Source organism: Leuciscus leuciscus (assembly GCF_965113295.1).
Source record: "Leuciscus leuciscus genome assembly, chromosome: 10".
NCBI lineage: Eukaryota > Metazoa > Chordata > Actinopteri > Cypriniformes > Leuciscidae > Leuciscus > Leuciscus leuciscus.
Window position 1 is genome coordinate 34,106,514 of NC_138734.1, and position 21,115 is coordinate 34,127,628.

Sequence of the window (21,115 nt, forward strand, 5' to 3'; positions counted from 1 at the left end):
CAAAATTCTAAAATGTTTGGTTTGTTTTTAGCGATAATCCAAAAGCCTATGGAAAATCCTATTGGGTTTTTGTCGAGGGAACCAGTGTGATGCTAATTAATTGCTGGTTGGCCTACAAAGTCAGGTCATACCTGCCCCACTCTACATAGATGATTCATTAGCCGTCCGCCATATTGGAACGGTCATTGCCGGCCCCTGAATGCTCGAGAGCAAGTTGACTGAGCGTCTGCAATCGTAGTTAGACAAATATCTGTATATCTGCAATAGACTTAGATGATTTTGCTAAACTAACACAATATGAGACGAAAGTGTCAGCTAACAAGTCATTAAAAAGTAACCATAGTATAAAAGTAGGCTAAACAAAATTAAAAAGTAGCCTACCATAGTAAAAACGTGTAGAATATTGAGTTAATACATAAAAAATAAAAATAAAAACATACCAAAACATTCTCACCTGTGAAAGGTTGTCCAATTTCTTCGAGAATTTAAATCTCGGCGGTTTCACAGCCGTTGATTCACGACACCGACCGTTCCAAGATGGCGTGCGTGCCGATTTGTCTGGAGCGGTCTGGGCTGTGAATTCCCGCGTTTTGCCAGAAGATGGCGCCCGCAGCAGAATCTTCATCCATACATTTCCATAGAGTTCAAGATAAAATGTTTTCATTACTACTGGAGCTGCCATTTTGTTACGTTTCAAATTATTGTTATACAGCAAGCACAAACTGTTCAAAACGGCCCCAGCCATATTATTACTCCCTAGTATAGTAAGGTTTAGGTTTAGGTGTGGGTGTGTGGTTCCTGACTTCAACGAGGGGGTTAATCATTTGGCAGGGAGTCGAAATTCGGCACAACACCTGTGCACTCAGTGTCCGAATTCACTCACTCGTTTTCATTCACTCCTTCAAGTGGAACAGGCCTATTATATAATGTAGGGAATAGTGAAGGAGGATATAGAGGGCGATTTCGAACACAGCTAATGTTTGTGTAACATTAGATACATAACATTATTAGCTGTTTGATAACGAATTCAAGCCAAAGGCTAATCAAAATTCGTTCGTCCCTCTTCTTCTTCTGAATCAGTTTCTGGTTCAAACATATATCGCTTATTTAAAACAACATAATTTGGTATTGTGTAACGTTAAGTTTACTACGGTTGACTGAGAGGATCAGGCAGTCTGAACTGGTGGTGTGATTGAATGGAGGCGGAGACCAATTTGCATATTCATGATGGATCCTAACTGAAGCATAGGTGTAGTTACATTCAAGCTATTTTAAGGCATAAAGAAATTACACTTAATATGTCATTTTGATTATCAAAGATGAGTTTTACGGGATAAATTATTGATTGCATAATTTTTATTATGTATTATTGTATAATGTATATTATTATTATATACATTTATAATTATCAGTAAATCAAGATTTAGAACATGATCAGAAAAAACTGGCATCACCTAATTTCATTCCAGTTTAATTAATCTTTTGTGAGATCAGGGACAGGGATGAGAAAAAGAAAAGAACATGACAATAAAATACATTTTCAACTCTTTATTCACAGTAATATGCGAAGCATGAATAAGTACATTACATTCTGTTGAATGGTTTCACATCTTACATCTTTTGGAAGCAGAAGTGTAAATAATTTTTCTTTTTCTATTCCTAATTTTTTATATATAATTAGAGAGAACAAGCATCACAGGCTTGATATGGATGTTAACAGATGGATAAGTTAGTAAAGCTGGTCTAAACACCTGATTTTAAAATACACAGATTCATATTCCTCTTGGAATTACTCATTTATTAATTATAATTTTTTTATTTTTACATTCAACACTATACTTCAACTTTTTCCTTCATGGTTAATGATGTTCCAAAAATCGGTATAGATTAATAAAGACCAGTTATATAGGAACATGTAAATAAATATTAACATTTTTTTATTTTATATGGTTTAAGATATGTGGAAACAAATCAACTGATCACCAGTATAGTACAGTAAAAAATGGTCAAGAGGTCCACTGACATTATTTCAGTCAGGACAGAACACTTTCTTATTAAGAAAAATACATCTTCCATTGCAGAAAAATAATAGAAAAATTACATTTGCAAGTACTAAAACTTTTTCACAAAACTGCTTGAGAAAGTGCCTTGAACATGACCGTTAGTAAAAAGCCAGACTGCCTTAATAATGTATAACTATACTCACATTTTAAGCATATAAAAAACGTAATTTAGGGTTATACAAAGTAAAATGAAAAACATTTAAGTGCATTATGTAAATATTGTTTAGTTGTAAAGCTATTTTATAGCATAAAATAATTTTACAAGAATAAACTTTCATAAACTTTCACTTCTGTCTTCAATGCAAAACTATAATTGAACCAAATGTTATAAAACATGTTTTTTTTTTCTTCTTCTAGGAATAGATTGGATAGATTACGTTTTATATTCACATCTAAGTTATCAATTTAATTTCAAATCAGATACAAGCGGGAGTATTCTCATATTGGACACTTTTTCTTATAAAATACACAAGCACCTCTAATAAGAGGTGAATGAGATCACTGTGATCAAAATCATAAAGTTTTACACCATTAAGACAGATTTTCATTTGTACCATCTCCTCCTAAGGAGAAACACAGATGGTACGGTCCCACAGGTATTTCACTTCACATCATGCGGATATACTAGAAATAGAAATGAAATGATCTGCTAGAAGTTCAAGTAGAAAAGAGGTAAATCATACAGTAAAAATGGTCACATAATATGGAAACCGAGAACTTGGAAACACAATACTGAATCATCAGAGAAACTGTGTCAACATAGTTTGGTCTGTTGTACAATTTTCTGGTAACAGGTCCAGTTTTTGAACCTTACTCTTTCACAGCACACATTCTACCACCGGTTGTATAGATAACATTACAGCAAATGACTAGGTGATAAGAAATACCGCAAGGTTTAAGTTAGTATGAAGAACTTTCCACCACACCATTCTTTGACTTATGAATCAAATCGCAGCTGCATAAAATATTTTCCACTCTGACCTACAATCTTTTTTTTTTTTCTGGCACGTGACCTTGTCATTGTCTTCTATTTTTCTCTCGAACAGTCTAGAAGCTCAATCTGATGTGTTAAATGTCAGAAGCTTAAAGTTGTAAACACTGAGAAGCAGCATATGGAATACTCAATGCACAGAGCCTTTTTGTTTGTTTGTTTTAAATATGTATGTTGCACTGATTTTGGTCTATGCAGCACAGCTGAATCACTCAGAGCACATCCTCTTTCAAACACATTTGAAATGTGCTCCGCTCTTTTCCTGACACCATATGAGCGGTTGTTCCCTCTTCCTTCGCTCCGTTGGGAAATTATACATTTTTCCTTTAAACCCTGAGCTTCCTTTTCAGCTCAAAGTATGCATCAAACCTGGTCATGGCGTATTCCTGTATAAGAAAATAAGACACATTTTTAGTCTGTTACTATTAAACTATTAGCAGTTTTTAACATTTAAATGATACATAGTAATAACAAATCAGTTCTACAAGGTATGGGTGCATTATTTGGACTATCTTGGACCTCAGTGTCCTTTTGTTTATAAAAAGTAACTTGAACTTGACCCCATTTATTATTTATTGTTATTTAAGACTCATTGTAAATCATTCATTTTATGGTTTCATTGTTTTACATTTGTTCAATAAAGTTTTTTTTTTAAATTACACAAATTATATAACATTGTATATAAAAAACATGACTGTGACACACCCAATAGGTTTACAGTCATGTTAGCCTGACCTCACAAATATTTGTGTACTGTCCTAAGGTTGTCAGGCAGCACAAATATCGCAATTACTATATCTTTTCATATCTCCAGTGATAATATTCCTGGCTTACCTAAGAGCTACACCGTGTATAATGGAATATACTCTCTGGTTCATGATTAGCAATAACTCAACACATGCACACACAAAGACTTGACAGGTTTCCTACAATAACTCACCATGTACCCAAACTCAATAGTTGATATTTTGGCCTGGATCATGGACCACAATCCCCAGAAGAAGTGGGAGGCCAGAGCAAACCTAAATGAGAGAGCATTGAGTTCAGAGAGAACAGATTGAAATAACATTTGGTGAATCACTGCTGGACTTGGTCCAAACCTCTTTTTACAATATTCATAGTAGTACAGTAAGAGGCCTCAGAGGGATAGCCTGGTTACTTTTTTTTCTTTTGATTCAATGGGCCTCATTTCAAAATCAACAAGTACAAGAATGTTGCATAATCATCTATACAATTACAATTTGATGGCAAAATGTGTGTAAAACTGCCTAAGTAAGACATATTTGAGGTAGGTATTTCACCTGTTAACCTCCACTAGCATATCTTCTATGTGTTTCAGTTGGTCCTCTTCACTCAAGTTTTCAAATCCAGTATTAGATTCCAACAGATAACTCCGAAAGAAAAGCATCTGAGAAAAACAAAATGAAATGTAGTCATTTTCATGGTTAATAGATTCATAGATTTAAGAACAGAAAGAAAAAAAACTGACCTAAGAGAGACATTTTACAAACCTGCTGTGCTTTGGTTGGGTAATTTTTGGTGTTGGCTGTGAAAAATGGAAACTTGTCATAGATGTAGTCATAAGTCCACTCACAGAAGAAATTTCCAATGTCAAATCCTCTGTGGGAGAAAGAGAGGAGATCATTACCCCATCAACAACATTTGTTACTGTAATAATGAATAATACACATGTCCTGATCATTAAGAGTTCATTGGTAACTGTGGAGGAGGTTTTGTTTGGTAGTTTCTCACATTCATGAGAATATCATGGTATTTGGAAACTTTTCTGATCAGCTTCAATAAATAATGAATAAATCAGTTTTGAAGGGCATCAAGCAAAGTGTAAGGTTGATCCCAGCACAATATTAAATGCAGAGGTGGGTAGTAACGAAGTACATTTACTTCGTTACATTTACTTGAGTATTTTTTTGGAAAAATTGTACTTTTAAGAGTAGATTTGAATGTGGGTACTTATTACTTTTACTCGAGTACATTTCTAATGAAAAAACTGTACTTTTACTTCGTTACGTTGGGCGACGTCCTTCTCGTTACTTTATTTTAATGCAATATGTGTTGTTAAATGCGTAGTTTATTCCAAGCGCGCTGTATCTTTTTTTCTGGGCTTGAGCGATGCTCAATTCACAAATGAATCACTCTTTTGAGTCGATTCTGTTGAAAGACTTCATCAAACAAGTTGGCAGTCTATGGGCAGATCTGTCTAAATCGGTTCGCGAATCAGTTTGAATGATTCAGTTCCTGATTCTGTTCAGTTCCTGCACGCACTGAATCGTCTGAAGCGATTTCAATTCACACTCGACTCGGAGTCGTAACAGGAAGATTTAAGGATATCAAGAGCGTTGGATGAAGTGGCCGTGGACCTACAGTACAGTCAAGTGAGAGCAAATCTTCAAATGCATCATATATTTGCCAGCGATGAAGATCTTTATTAGTTGAACATCTTCGTAAGCTGTCTGAATGAATGATTCCACAGGACGATACATTCGATTTCATTTAACTCAGGTAATACATTTTACAACCAAACAGATTATTATGCCATGATAGCACTACTAGAATGGATGACATTACCCGTTTTTTGGACATAATACATTCATTTCTACATTAAATAAGCTACCATTGTCCACAGTTTATGAACACCCGCCATCCTGCGGTAGTTTGTGTGTATTGTTGCGCAGCGGCTTACGAACTCGACTTGAAAACGAATGCCTTTGCCTGCCGTACACATAGTTAACCAGTTTAAAGATGCTTGCAGAAATATACATTTGATTATATTTTGGAGAACAGACAGAAAAAGATCCGTCGATGTACTTGTGTTTGTTTTTTTGTGTTCAGATGTTCAGTAGCAGTCATGAGCGCGAGCACATGTGAAGAGTTTTAACTCTTTCTTCTCTGTGTCAATTACATGCCTTTGAATGCAACACTCTGCAGATTCACTTCATTTCGACATTGTCTAATAATCCAAATGTAGTTGTATAAGTTACTATTATACAAACCAAAGGACAGGCAATGATTTTCGGGCTACAGATGGCAGAAATAATGTTTTTTGTTGCAAAGAGAGCCAATCTACTTATGAAAATAATAGTCATTTAAAAAAAAAAAATCTAAATAATATTATTTTATATATATATGACGACTTCAGATGCAAAAGCCTCTAAGTACCATCTGAAATTTTCTTCTAAAAGAGCATTTTTATCAAGTTTGTATGTTTATGTTCAGTTATTTCACTTAAATGGCAATGAAAAGTACCTATTAATTGTCATTAAAAGTGAAATTACTGAACTTAAATATACAAGCTTGATAAAAATGCTTGTTTTAGAAGAAAGTTTCAGATGGCACTCAGAGGCTTTTGCATCTGAAGTCTTCATATATATATATATATATATATATTGTATAAATATAAATGAATATATATATATATATATATATATATATATATATATATATAAAATAGAGGCCTATATGATCCGAAGTAAGTTACTCGCTACTTGAGTAGTTTTTTCATTGGATACTTTTTTACTCTTACTCAAGTAACTATTAAGATTATTACTTTTACTTTTACTTTGAGTAAATATTTCTATAAGTACTTGTACTTTTACTTGAGTACAGTTTTTGGGTACTCTACCCACCTCTGATTAAATGTATTACTGACTACAAATGCCAAATACTGGCATGCTGATCCAACAACCTTCTCAAAAATAGTGTAAAATATATTTAATTGATAAGTCAACACTTTAAATTTAAAAGCCCTAAAAATGCAATGTGTAAAATCTTCGTTCCAATTTTCCACAAAACTTTTAGCACATACTTGTGGCCCCCTGGTGGTCCCCAGACCTTAGTTGTAAAACTCCTGGTCTAAAATATTGTGCAACTGAAGTGTGACATTTAACGTTAATGTTTTCCTATTGCTGTTTGGCAAGATGATAATAACTATCTAGATTAGTCATGAAACTCTAGATGGTGCGAACTGATAGGTCCTTCACATGCAATATACAAGCAATACAGTCATGCACTACATGGCACAAGCTGATTGGCCCCTGCTGATTTTGCAGCCAGTGAGATTGCTTGCTCAACATTTAAATAGTCAGGATCCGTGTTCGCTGTAAGCTGGTCATGCAGCGTGTAATCAAATGGCGCTTTTCCACTGCATGGTACGGCTCAGTACGGCTCGGTACGGTTCGACTCGGCACGGAACGGTTCGGCTCGCTTCGCTTTTCCACTGCGTGGTACGACTCGGCTCGGTACGGCACGGTTCGGTTCGCTTTAGCTCGGTTGCTTTTCCACTGCAGTTAGTACCGCTTCAAAGTGGGTGTGACTGATCGTTATAGTTGCCGTCTCTACTGCCATGACATCATCATATTAAATGCGAATTTTTCATTCCGGGTTTCCCCATCCGCTCCTCGGCAACCAACGAGAGGAACGTCTGCACCTCGTCCACTGACCACGATTCAGCCATTTCTTTTTTTTAAGTTTATACTCTTTTTTTTTTTTAAGCAAATACTTTTAAAACAGGCGCTACTGCGTTGGCTGTTGTCCACTGGCTATTTAAATCTAGCGGGTTTAGTGTCTCGTGTTGTAAATACAATGACGCTGGTAGTGATGATTCTGTCTGACCAATCAGTGATCTGCAGTGTTTTCACGTCACATTTTAGTATCGGTACGGTACGCTTGGAACCTCAACAGAGGTGGTACCATTTAAAGCGAGCCGAAGCGAGCCGTACCGTACCGTACCATGCAGTGGAAATGCGTCATAAGTGAGCCGTACTGAACCGAGCCGTACCGTACCATGCAGTGGAAAAGCGCCAAAGCGTGCCGTACCGAACCGAACCGTACCGTACCATGCAGTGGAAAAGCGCCTAAAGTTCCTCTGAAACCCTCCACCTCCCCCAGCTCCACTTGCCTAAATTTGCGACGGGATTTATGTATGTCTATTCATGCAGCAGCAGCATATCTTACATGCTCACAGCAGCATCTGTGTATCTATTTGCAGTAGCAAGTCCATACTTGAAGATATAGAAGATATAGTTTACCAAAATACATTAACATTGTCAAATCCATTAACATGCTAACACCATTCTGAAAGTGTCGTGATTGAAATCGTATTATGATCCAGGTAACTAGTACTCTACCAGATTTGAGCAAAGCCACGAAAAAGAGAAAGAGAGAAAACATGACTCCTAATTTGACTACACAAACTGAAGGAGATTCATTTGTAAGAAAGACTGTGCAGCTCTTTGTGAAGAGGCTCACAGCTGCTGTGGTAACTAAACAAAGCACACATTTCTGTGGCTGTGAAGCCAGGCTTAATTTCCTACTGCTTTGCTGAACAAACACTGTCAATGGGCCTAACCATGAGTCACTTATGCTGTAGGGGACCACATTTGATGGCAAGATGGGAAAACAAACAAAACATGTCTTGACCCATGCCATCCACCACTGGAACAGTGATCTTGCCAATATAGGACCCTTTTCGAATAAAACTATGTTACTAAAAGAACGTGTTACAGTTTAGAGCAGTGCCTCAGTGAGGCCCGTGTTTGAGCACGTGCAAGAATGCAAGTACCCTAGCAACTGTGTTTTGCCAGAGCCTTCAACGTCTGGAGGTCCCTTCTCAGAAATGGGGCACCCTAAGCATTCCAAGCTTATCAGAAACAACTGAGTGGTCTTGAATAACAAAAAAAAACAGCCAGTTCTTTAAATCAGCTCCAAAGATGTCAGAGGTCAGGTAAAATATCAAAACTTAATTCCAATCAAACATGTGGTTGTTACAAAAACAAATAGGAATTTAGCTGCATGTGCTACTTCTGATGAAGCACGTGAGGGATCATGTGTGGGGTGAATGCAACTACGAGCATTACAGACCTGTAGTTGTAGCTGCTGTATTCAAAGTCGATCAGCATGAGCCTCTGTCTGTCTGCTTTCTCACGGCCACTTAGGAGCAAGATGTTTCCTGTTTAAAACATGCCAGTACTCTTTAAACTATTTTTATCAAACATTGAAAGTAACTAAAGTACATTTTTAGAAACAATAGCGAATAATCACAGTAAACCTGTCTAACCTTCTTGCAAGTCATTGTGGCAGAAAACAACAGGAGAGGGAGTAGATTCTAGTAGACACCTGTGTTCACAAACAGCCGATTAAGTAAGCATACAAATACGTCAATAATGAGCAGCAAACAAACACCTTTTACTTGTCAATACATTATCTTGCTATCGGTCACTCTCAAATCTCTTAAAGTGTGAACAGTTTCCAGTGCAAGTGTGTGACGAGAAGATAATTTCTCTAAAATAGAAGTGAAATCACAGCTGTACTGAATAATCTAGATTATAAAGATCTTACTTGAGACTGTCCATCTCTTGAGGCAAGTTGAAGCTCAAAAGGCGGGAGAAATTCCGCAGATGGTGTTCCCTGGTGAAGGTGAGCTGGAGCACTTGATCCATGTACCTGTGCAGATAACGCAAGTACAAAAAGATTGCAGTGGTGACCATCAACAAAAATATTCAATGTTTGCAAGCAAAAACAGACGTAAAAAAAAAAAATCATATAATAATAAGATGATTGGCGATTAAAAGACAATTAATATTCAGTAATATTACTGATTTAACGGCACTGACACTATCGGATGAGAAAATTGAGCTTAATCAAGCTTAATAATGGCACTATTGCCTTCTGTAGAGCTTATTTGCTTATAGCTAAACTGAACTCATAATTGATTAACTTTGCCACTTTGCCCGTTATTGAAGTGAATTGAAACAACACTGAACTAAATTGCGCTGAATAATAATCTTCTGTCGAGCTGCTTAAATTGATACATTTTACAAAATTAACACTGTTATTTTCCAGTTTATTAATGTGAAGCTGCTTTGAAACAATTTGTACTGTATGAAGCGCTATATACATAAATGTAACTGTATATGATTAGGTGATAAATGCTGTTTAGGTCCCAGTGGATATACTAAAGATTATTGGGTTTTCCAGAAAACATGAAACAGAAAGCAAAAGTTTTTGTTTCACCTTTTTCTTGGTTTCATAATTTTTTTTACAATTTACTTCCAGGGAACTTGGTTAACATAAATCATATTTTTATATTTTATGAATAATTTTGTCTGTTGAGATTTAGTCTGAATTTCGCTAGAATAAAGCTAAATCTGGTCAACATCCTGACAGTAAGGAGGATGTAGTTCCTTACCCGCCATGAACAATGGTAAGAATTTAAAACAAACTGGACGGATTTCAACGTTTTTATTATCACGCACTTGTCCATTGTGCCAAACAGCCACTTTGGCTCCTTGTTGAAGGGCATTCTCATTCCATGAAACCTGGCGATCTTTTCAGCAATCTCAGCACATATACTAGGGACACTCAGCTCATCTGTGGACAGTTTTCGACTCTGCAGACAAACATATTGCAATGTCAGTTTGCGTTTTGCTGACTAAAACAAAAACAAATACAAAGTAAAAAGGTAAAACACAAGAAATCCCACACAAGTTACTGTGTATTTAAAAGCCTGGAACATCTTTCAGAGCAATGGAAAATGTGACACAGGCGCATTTGCCAAGAATGTCATGTGGTTTATCTTACAATTCAATTAGCAAGAAAAGGATTCATAACTATTAGTGTCAAATCAAGTTGTGTACTGTGTTTCACATCCAGATTGTCTGATTAGTTATCATAAGAGCAAACTTTAAGACTCACTGGGACAAACTGTTCCAGTCTTCCCTGTGGAAAGATGCCATAGAGCTTGGGCCCAAGCTCCCTCTCGGCCAGGATAGCAAACATCACACTCTCCAGTACCATGGCATCAGCTCCCTGCAAACACAAACATACGGATACAGTTCGGACACTAGCTGAATCAACCTCAAAGATGTCAAAAAAACACAAAGACAGCCTTCAAAACTTGCTTAGTTTAGCTTGATTGGATCTTCAATCCCTGAAAGAGGAGTTAAGCTTAAAGCTGCAGTCCGTAGTTTTTCCTCTTTGTCGCCATCTCTGTTCGAAATCTGCAATTGCAGTTATTCGCGGAATTGTCAACTTTATGTGGGTTGTGCCTCGGCACGGCACAGCGAGGATGAATCCAATGTTTTGAGGAGAATGTGCGGCTGTCAGTCACCGCGCCGGTGTGGGTACTGTCAATCACAGATTCTACTTTTTGGAAGTATGACCAACATAAGAATTTTCATCGAAAAATGTAATCTGAACAAGTAAGTAACATCCACTTTTGTTCTGATCAACTAAGGGGAAAAAAGCATTGCAGTAAATCACGCTGATTAAATCTAACGATCGCTTATCATATCACATCAAACTGTACAAATCATACTTTGTTCTCAAATTGTTAATGTTACATTTAATCCCCTTCCGATATTTATCCTTGTTTTCGCATGGGCCCGGTTGCAGTGTCTTTTTTTCTGTAGCTACTCCGAAGTCCGAAGTCTTTTGCGTTTTACAACGGGTGAATCTCCAGTTGTTACTGGTGATTGTCGTTTGAACCTTTCTGGATCCGCCATTAAATTGACAAGTTTAATTATATCAAGTGCTGAGAGAAAAGGCTATAAATCTTCACATCCAACATCCTCACACGCAACAGCCTACTAGCCGAGACTCCTTCTTTATGTGTACAGAAGATGTGACGTAATGACGCAAAGACACCAGTACCACTGGAATTAAAAACATTATTACAAGCTTACCGTTTTGAATCGAGCTAAGGCAAGCAGATAGTTTTGAACACTGGCTGGTTATGTACTTGCTCAAACATTTATTGGGGATAATTTTTAACCCAAAAAAGTTACGGACTGCAGCTTCAAGTTAAAGAACTTAATTCAAAACTGTGATGCTATTAAGGACAAGGAATTCTGCACTGAAATAAATGTTGTCTACAAGCCAGTCATTTTCTAACTGCGGTGATTGTCAGAAGCAAATTCAATGGCAGTGCTGGAGCAAAGTGAGTTAAATGAGGAAAAAAACAAGAGAGGCAATTGTGCTGAGCGAGGCAGAACTTGCCAAACATCCCAGTCATTAATTGTGGCTGCTTAACTAGCAATGACATTAAGCTTGTTTTTTTGGACAAGGCTTTGCCAAGTGTTAATACACAGAACCGAAAGAGCTCCCTTCCTATGTGGGGAAAGTACTTACGTAAGGTATTTCGATTTTTAAACGTTTTATACTTCTGCTTTTATTCTTTCCGTTCTATTAAAGATCATCTAAAATTAGATGAAGAGATGAATATATTTACTAGTTATAAGCAATTGAGTGCTGTACTTTGAACTAATCCCATAGGAAGTCACCTAAACATCTGGTAGGGCAAACATTTAACATGAGTGATTTAAATGTTTGGGAATTTCCTGAGTATTCACTGTAACCACAGATGTATTTGTCTCATGACAATGTAATGCAAAAGTTTTGACCTCAGACAGTCATACCAATATGATAAAAGTAAAAGCAAATAGAAGGTAAAAATAAATAAATAATCCAAAACAAATTCAATATAAACAAAGTGAATCAGAACTGGGCTGTCAATCTCCAAAATGGAGGAACAGACCAATATTTAAGCTGTTATTCAGTGAAAGTCTTTCCCTACAGTGAGCAGTTAACCACAGTGAGAACTGGATCAGTGCAATTCATGAACTGGATCAGTTGATTCATTCATTGAAAAGATCAATACAGATTTGATATTTTTGTGTTCCCTGTAGGAAAGGAAGTCAGGTTTGGAGCAACAAGAGGGTAAATAAATGATGACTTCTAATTTGGATGTCGCGGAGCAATATGGGTTGGAGATGTGTGTTCGGTTGCTCAAACGCTCAATTTTTATTCCGTTTTCAGAATGAAATGGCTAGAATTTATTAACACTTTACTATTTTACTATTTATTAAAGGTCCCGTTTTATGCCCCTTTTCACAAGATGTAAAATAAGTCTCTGATGTCCCCAGAGTGTGTATGTGAAGTTTCAGCTCAAAATACCCAACAGATCATTTTTTACAGCATGTTTAAATTGACATTTTTTGGGGCTCAGAAAAACGAGCTGTTTCAGTGTGTGCCCTTTAAATGCAAATGAGCTGCAGCTGGACGACACAGGGGGCGGAGCTTCATGAGCTCGCACTCAGTCTGTCAGGAAAAATTCATCTCACGGAATGATGATAATATCAGAAACTCTCAGTAACGGCGTTCATTTCGAGTCGGACAATAATGCCTACAGAGTCAGAGTGCTGTATAGAGATGAAACAGGTATGGTTTAGTAGTTTAATTACGGTTATTATAACGTATTTGTCATCTGCTTGTAGGCTATGTATCCATTATTTATTAATAGCCTACAAGTCTGCTGTCTGAATGATGATCAAACATGTACTGATGAGTTTAATAAAGTTTATTGTACATCACACAAAAGATGAAGCGTCAGTTTTACTTCAGAAAATCACCGTAAGAGCTGAGTAAACACAGTAGCCTAAGTTATAAGAAGTGCGCAAGTAGCCAGTAGAGTTGAGGGAGCATTCCTGTGGGCGGAGGTTAGTCAAGAAACGGTTCTAGTGACATCATTAAAGAAGGAAGTAGAGGGATGTAGTCCAATCGAGCCGTTTTTTGTAGTCAACTTCTGTTAAATAAAATATCTCGCTTGGCATTGAACTTTGAGCTTTATAATTTTACAGATATTATTTATGCTCTAACAGCAACATTACACACTAACTAAAGTTTGAAACATGGGATCACGCAGAACGGGACCTTTAACACGTTACTATTGAATCCAACGTATCAGCGCTTGGATTCGTTTCCATGGTGCTGTCAAGTATGACTCACAGTCTGTGAGGTAAACTAAATACTATTGGCTATTTTAAAAGGTGGAGGAGCCATTCAATATGTCCCGCCTTAGCTTCCTGTTTCACTGGAAATTACGTCAACGCATCATACAAAGCTGCGCGTTTCAAGGCACTTCAGTGGGCCTTTAAGATCACAGTCAATACTGTGGCTAACCATCGTAAATATTGTTATTATGAATTTTGAACATGTCAATGTCATTTTTACAAGTAGGAAACTCGCAATTCCAAATGATGTACGAGTTGTGAAGTTGGAAAATCCATATCCATTTGAAACATTCTGGAAACACTGATCTATAATAGACAATATAATATCTGTATGTTAATCTATATAGAGAGTAGAAAGCAAGTCTGTAGCGAATGGTGTTAATCATTCAAATTTCATGGTTTGCTTCAAATTTAGTTGGAATACCATGAATAAATAAGTTGTTCAAATTCAGATGTAGTTATTTGGGTTTATTGTTAACAGTATACTTCCTTGTTATGTTTCCAACTTGAATGTGTAATGTTGCAACAAATGCCTACTTGGAGGAACGAGTTTCACAGGTGCATTTGAAGGCAGCATTAAGCACAGATGGCAATGGTTTTCCTGTATTTAGTGTCCTATAAAACACGTTGCTAAATCTTCTGCTAAGTATAATCAAAACAACCAAACATTTCAATGTGAATAATAATGAAATCACTACAGGTTCTTGCTTAGAAAATACCCCAGACAAAAATATCTTCAAATGCTAAACTCAATTAAGATAATCATCATGCCATAGTTTCTATACCGCACATGAAAACTCAGTTGAACCTACTAAGTCAAATAATGCATTGGTCTTGAGTCTTTTATCTAGCACAATTTAATGAGGTCAGGTAAAAGCATTACACTCACTTGCGCAACAAACCTGCTGAGGGAATATTAACAGATCTGCATTTTTGTTTTAAAAAACATCCGGTTCTCTCAGAAATTAAACAGGATACTATTGGAGGACAATTCTAACGGAAAAAACCTGGAAGGAAACTAAACTTCCTCAAAGGATACTTTGGAAGCACCATCTCTGGCTTGGAAGCATGAATGATTGAGAGAATCAAAGAGTTTTCTAATTCTAATCATATTTCACATACAACGCAACTATGCAACAATGACTCATGCTCTATGTCCAAATTTGTTCTAGTTTTGGTCTGCTGCCAAGTCGGTCAAAGTAAACAGACAGCGCATTTACATGAAAATGCCACCTATAGAAACAGGTTTTGCAGAGGTTTCCTAGAACCACAAGGTGATATGATTCATGGCTGTTCAAATTTTGCATAACCTTAATCATAATCATTTGTTAACAAACAAGTATTCATTACTTCAATGAGCTCATTGAATGTTTCTGTCTTAAATTAAGCGCTATACAAACAATGTGAATTGAATTGAATTGAATTAATCAAACACACCTGATCAAGCTAATGAAGGGCTGTTTCTGAAATCGCCCTCTTTACCCTTAAATAGGGCACTATTTGAGGGGACAGCCATTTATAGTGGTGTCCAAAACAATAGTGGACGTTATGAAGTGCACTCATTCAATCCCAACTGATGTACACTCAAAGGTTAGAGAATACCCATAATGCACTATAAGGCACATGTCAAATGAATTCCCGCCAGATGGCACCCGCAGCTGAATCATCCATCCATTGATTTTCCAAACCACTGGTCCAATATGGGAGCAGCGTAATACAGGTAGAAAATTGTTTAATTAAGGTTTATATATATGCTAGTTTCCATGACAGAGTTCAAGTTAGATCTTTTTATTACTACTGAAGCTGCCAGTTTGCTAAGTTTCAAATGATTATTAAACAGCAAGCACAAACTATGCAAAAGCGGCAGCCCTTCCGACACTCTCAAGTGTGCAAATTCACTCACTTTCATTCACAAAGAGCGTTTTGAACCGCAATCACTGTTTTAAAAAAAATATATCCCGAATAATCCAGACGTAGCCAAAATGGGATACATCTACGCTGCTGCCTTCAAAAATTGGTTACTTTAGATTCATGCCTTGCCTTTCTACTTTAATACACTGCCAGCAAATCTTGCATTTTTCAGGTTTCGAACAGTCTTTCTCTCCCTCCCTACCCTTTTATCTGACTAAGAAATGGCCATGTGACTGCTGAGCAGCTGCTTGGGTTTTTCCAGTGCCTGTTAATACACAAGGCATAATCACTGGATAACTGAAGCAGATCAGTTCACACCAGCACAAGGACAGTATCTACATGCAGGTGTTATGAACGGCCAGTGAGGGAAAGTCCATCTCTGTATTAACAATAACACCAAGAAAAATAGACACAAAATTACACTTGCATAATAGATAGAAGAAAAGTTTACAGAGGCCAGACAGGACAGCCAGCTGATACTGAAGCAGTGAGGTTAATGCTGGGATAAGCTTCTAATAGGATTCATTGCAACTCGGAAAAATTCAAATTGAGTCAGAGGATGCGTTTCAGCCTTGTAGGTTATCAGTTCTGGGTCTTCTCTCTTTATTAGCTATGAATATGAACCTATTCTTCGTCATTAACCATTCCAGTCATATCCGATTCTTAGTGATTGTATGGTCATCTCTTGCCATACGCAAGATGGGAAAGAAGTCAATGGTGCCCATCAAATGTTTGGTTACCCACCCGTATTCTTCAAAATATCTTCTTTTGTGTTCAGCTGCAGAAAAAAATTCATACAGGTTTGGAACAACTTGAGGGTGAGAAAATGACAGAAGTTTCATTTTTGGGTGAACTATCCCTTTAAGAGGGGTCCCAAGTGACCAATTTTTCACTGAAGAGTGAACACAGTCCAATAAAATATGAGAATGCAACTATAAGAAACTCATTGAAGAATTTGACCTAAAAGTTTGAAATCACAAGAGACAGGTCCAAACAAAACATATCTGATGACCCAAATAGCTTGTCCCTTGGCCTTTGAAGAGGATGGGATGGGAGGTAAACATAACAGCAGTTTCACTAAAATGCTTTTATGAATTTGGGCTCTTATTGGTCATATAATCTCAATAAGAACATGTCAGATGAGATGTAATAAAGACAATGTGTGTCTACAAAAGGCACCTTTTTAGACACCCAAGTCAATAAGTCACATTCTGCTCACATAAAAACAGTATAGAAAAAGACCTTTGCCAATGTTACTTACTTGAAAGTGATTTTCTGTGTTTGATTGTCTGCAATCCCCTTTATTACAGGACATCTAGCAATAAGAGAAAAAGCAAAAGACTATCCATAAGCACAAAGTGTTTTTATGTGACATCTTCATAGAGCAGCAACATTAAATGACAGAGCTATTTTCCTTAAGCAACAGTCACCCACTATAAACTATTAAATCCATGTCTTTGGCAGCACAGTTAGAAAGTGCATTAAACAAATGCATTAACTTTGTGATAAAAAGAACAGTGTTAGAAAGGGTTGATAGCTAGAAATGTATGACCTGTTGAACAAAAGGCTTGACTAGTATATGCTGACCAAATGCTTTTTTTCATGACAACCACACGTGAAAAAGAAATTTAAATAATTCAAACTCTGTTATAACTGCAATGATCAAAGCCATGTTCCATTGAGACCAAGCACAAATATTTAGTACACAATGCTATTCTCCATTACAATAAAAAAAAGCCTCAATCTGGAGGGTTTGGTGTCCATAGTAATGAACACTATGTAAATCTCACAAGAGCAACATGAATGCTAGTGACAGCAATAAAGTGTGTCTAGTTAAATAAAGATCAACACAGGTTATTATCGGAGCACAGTTTGAAAATTAACTCGTATAAAAGGACTTAATGAACTGAACTCATGACAAATGAGAGATTTATTTATGAATCACTATGTAGCAAAGTCCACACACTCTGGAATTTGTAATATGGCTCCAACTAATGCTTCGTCTGAGGTTTCCATTTTTAAACACCTGACTTCAAAGGATTGGACTGTGGACCTACTGACACCTCATCAGTTATGACATCATTAGCTTCGTGACTGCTGTTACTCTAAATAATTTACTGAAAAACATCCAGAGATTCAAAGCAACTCATCACTAATTTAAAAAAACAAAAGTGGGAACATTCTGTCTCTTCCTAAAAATGGTTCTATTCAAGTGCATTCATATCATTTATATTTAGGAATATATTGATCTATCTGTCAAATAATATAGCTAATAAATGTCATTATATATTCAATATTACTTTGAATACACAAATCTTTCTAAAGATTAAAAAAATTACTAAAACAAAAACAGAAATTGACTAAACTATTTCATAATATTAATCATAACACACCCTTTACAGGTAATGTTGTTATTATTATAATGGTATTGCAATGACATGAACTATAAAAAATTTGAAATGCCACCGTAATTCGTTAAAACACACTGCTGCAACTCCTTTGCTAATGTAACCAGCACCTATATATTTTTCAAAGGAGTAATAAAGAGTTGAAAATAAGCAGATAGAGGCAGAAAAATACTTCAGACAGAGCAATGCACGCCGTGAGCGTAGATCTCAAAGATTTTAAAGATTGAGATGCGCATAAACTTGAAGACAATGCTGTGGCTTCAGGGATCGCATACTGTACCGTGTTTGGTATGTTGGGATCACCTGGAAACAAGAGTGCTCAAGGCACGCTCCTTTGGCAAGCCTACGGCAAAGAAGACACGCAAGTACAGCCATGGAGGAACATCACCCAATAAAAACTGCCTCTTTAAATTTAGAGGGTACACACACAAATACAAAATCTGTTTAGGGGGGACCGATTCTTAATTGAGATTTCTGATCCAGGGGGGTTGCCATCTGCCTATTAGGTTTTTAAATCTCACAACAATCACTACTTCTATAAAATAACAAGCACAAATTATTTTTTGTTCATTTTAACACACAAATAAATAAACTGCTTCATTGTTTTAACTGTTTAAATTGAAATTACTGCCACCCATGCTAGATAAACAATACTTAGTTTCAGACTGAACGGCAAAGTTTATGTATCCTTCCCACCTTACTACAGTAAAACAACACAAAAACTTGACCTATACATTCATAGAAGATTTAACAGTGAACATATATTGTGTAAAATTTGGGTTTGAAATATTTAAGGCACATGTACGGCTTTTGCAAAGGTGGATATTATTATTCTAAATGCTGATACATACATACATACATAAATACAGTATATATATATATATATATATATATATACACATATATATATCAAGTATTCAACAACATACTACTTGGCATTTTATTAGATGATTATGCAATATGGCATTTAATTCACACTTTAACATTTCACCAAGTAAAAAAACTATCAAAACACCTGCAGAATTTGTCCATATAGGCGAAGGAGCACGTTTCGTGGTTCATCTCCCAGGCTAGGTTGCTTCTCTGGCAAAGCGCAGAGGAACAGTTTGTTGCTGAGACCTCCCCTAGAGGCAAAAATGTACATGTTGGAAGAGAAAATAACTGCATTCTCACAATCGATCAGGATAAATAACTATTTACAACTAGACAATACCACAAAGACTAATGATGCAAAACTTTTGAGACACAATTTCGGTATTTTCATTTACACTGTATTACTTGTGTAACACTTGGTTTTGAGTCACAGCCATGATCATGGAAACTGAGACATAATTACTGTAGTATTGGGCATTTATTATCTAATGACCAAAAAGAGCAAAAATTACAGTACAAAATCATCTTAAGAAAGGAAACATTATCTCACATTTCCAGTGCACGTCTCACATGTCTTCTCTTCAGTTATTTAAAAAAAAAGATATTTACGACTTTTTATCTCACAATTCTGACTTTTTTCTATTTTTATATCTCACAATTAAGTCAGAATTGTGAGATATAAACTCGCGATTGCAAGAAAAAAAAAGAACTCGCAATTCATGCAAATGCGAGTTTATATTTTGCAACTGATTTTATTTCTCGCAATTCTGACTTTTTTTTTTCTCGCAATTGCGAATTTATATCTCACAATTCTGGCTTTATTTGTGAGTTTATGTGAGAAAAAAAGTCAGAATCATGAGATTAAAAGTCACAATTACCTTTTTAATGTTTTATTTTATGGCGGAAACAAGCTTCCATAGAAACGAATTTCATCTTGTGGAAACTTTGGTAGCAGCTACTGCGACCAAACAAATCTTACTGAAGGGCAAGCTCGTTTTTTGAGATATCAAGCTCAAAGTTGGAAATTTGGAACTTGTTTAGATCTATGGCTTTAATTATTATTATTATTATTATTGCAGTTTTAGAGTAAAACATGTTTTGGAAAATAGATATTACATATAAAAATGTAAAATAGTAGGCTATTTTTGTGCATTTTTCATAACAGTAAACGTACAATTGAAAATAGTATTTTTGTGCATTTTTTTAAATGTCATTTTCAGGTCTATGCTCAAAAAATGAATAAATGTATTATGACAACTGCAAAAAAATATATAATTTAGGAGCATAAAAAAAAATAAAAAAAACATTATCGAACTAAAATATTGTACATTGGTGGGGAAAAACGTTCATTTTGATCTGTTTCACATCTAGTCACGCAAAGCAGAATACCTGATGATGGAGATTTGGAAATCACCCTCATCTATGGATTTCCAGGCTCCGTGAAGGAATTCTTTACACCACAGATACGCCTTCAGCTTCGTCTGGTGGTCGGGCTCATCCGGTCGAATAATGTCTTTGCATTCGTCCCCACTCTCTGGCTGGACTTCGAGGACATTCTCATTTACCAATAAAACCAGAGACATAGAAGGCGATGAAGACACGCCATTGATGAATTTAGTCTTCATATTTGCTGTCTGTTGGTTACTGGTATGAACGTAAATAATCAAAACCTGCAGGCAATAAATTAAATCGAAGACTGTCTGAGTAGTTTTATAGCTATCAGATGTTTTAAACGCAGATTTGATGGGACCAAATGACACTGTATAACTGTACCCACGATGCTGAAGAACACACTGCGTCAGACGCGTTGATTCGTGCGCAGTATGTTGAAGTCGAGGGGGTTGACCTTACGTCACCCGACCACACCCATTCTGTTCTCTGATTGGACAACAGAGTCACGTCCCCTTCATTCCAAGCTCTAGCTACGACAATAGTAAACAATGCCTGAGAAATGCAGATTACAATCACAGCTTTCATGTGTTTCAATTCAGTTTCCAGATTTGTGGCATATTTAAAACATTTCATTTGAAAAACAATGTTTCATTGTAACTAAAAGTATACATT

The 21,115-nt window shown here is 36.3% G+C and overlaps 1 protein-coding gene across 2 annotated transcripts; it reads right to left on the reverse strand.

The window, feature by feature from the left end:
* Positions 1–1,533: 1,533 nt before the first annotated feature.
* Positions 1,534–20,864, reverse strand: chka (choline kinase alpha). Of its 2 annotated transcripts, XM_082181645.1 has the most exons (12): positions 20,441–20,863; positions 19,194–19,302; positions 17,032–17,085; positions 10,765–10,878; positions 10,326–10,459; positions 9,409–9,513; positions 9,128–9,186; positions 8,932–9,019; positions 4,566–4,674; positions 4,356–4,462; positions 3,995–4,076; positions 1,534–3,440 (listed from the first exon to the last, which is right to left on the reverse strand). In XM_082181645.1, the coding sequence occupies exons 1-12, from the start codon at positions 20,674–20,676 to the stop codon at positions 3,381–3,383; spliced, it is 1,257 nt and encodes a 418-aa protein (XP_082037771.1). In that variant the 5' UTR covers positions 20,677–20,863; the 3' UTR covers positions 1,534–3,380. The 2 variants fall into 2 exon arrangements, with proteins under 2 accessions (XP_082037771.1, XP_082037770.1); XM_082181644.1 differs by lacking the exon at positions 17,032–17,085 and having other exon boundaries at positions 20,441–20,864.
* Positions 20,865–21,115: the final 251 nt, after the last annotated feature.

Bases quoted from the DNA above. Each gene is read 5' to 3' on its own strand.
- chka (XM_082181645.1), bottom strand. From the start codon at position 20,676: ATGAAGACTAAATTCATCAATGGCGTGTCTTCATCGCCTTCTATGTCT. The intron at 9,020-9,127 runs GTTAGACAGGTT...TGTTTTAAACAG, and splicing joins CCACAATGACTTGCAAGAAG to GAAACATCTTGCTCCTAAGT. The intron at 3,441-3,994 runs GTGAGTTATTGT...TTTCTTATACAG, and splicing joins CTATTGAGTTTGGGTACATG to GAATACGCCATGACCAGGTT.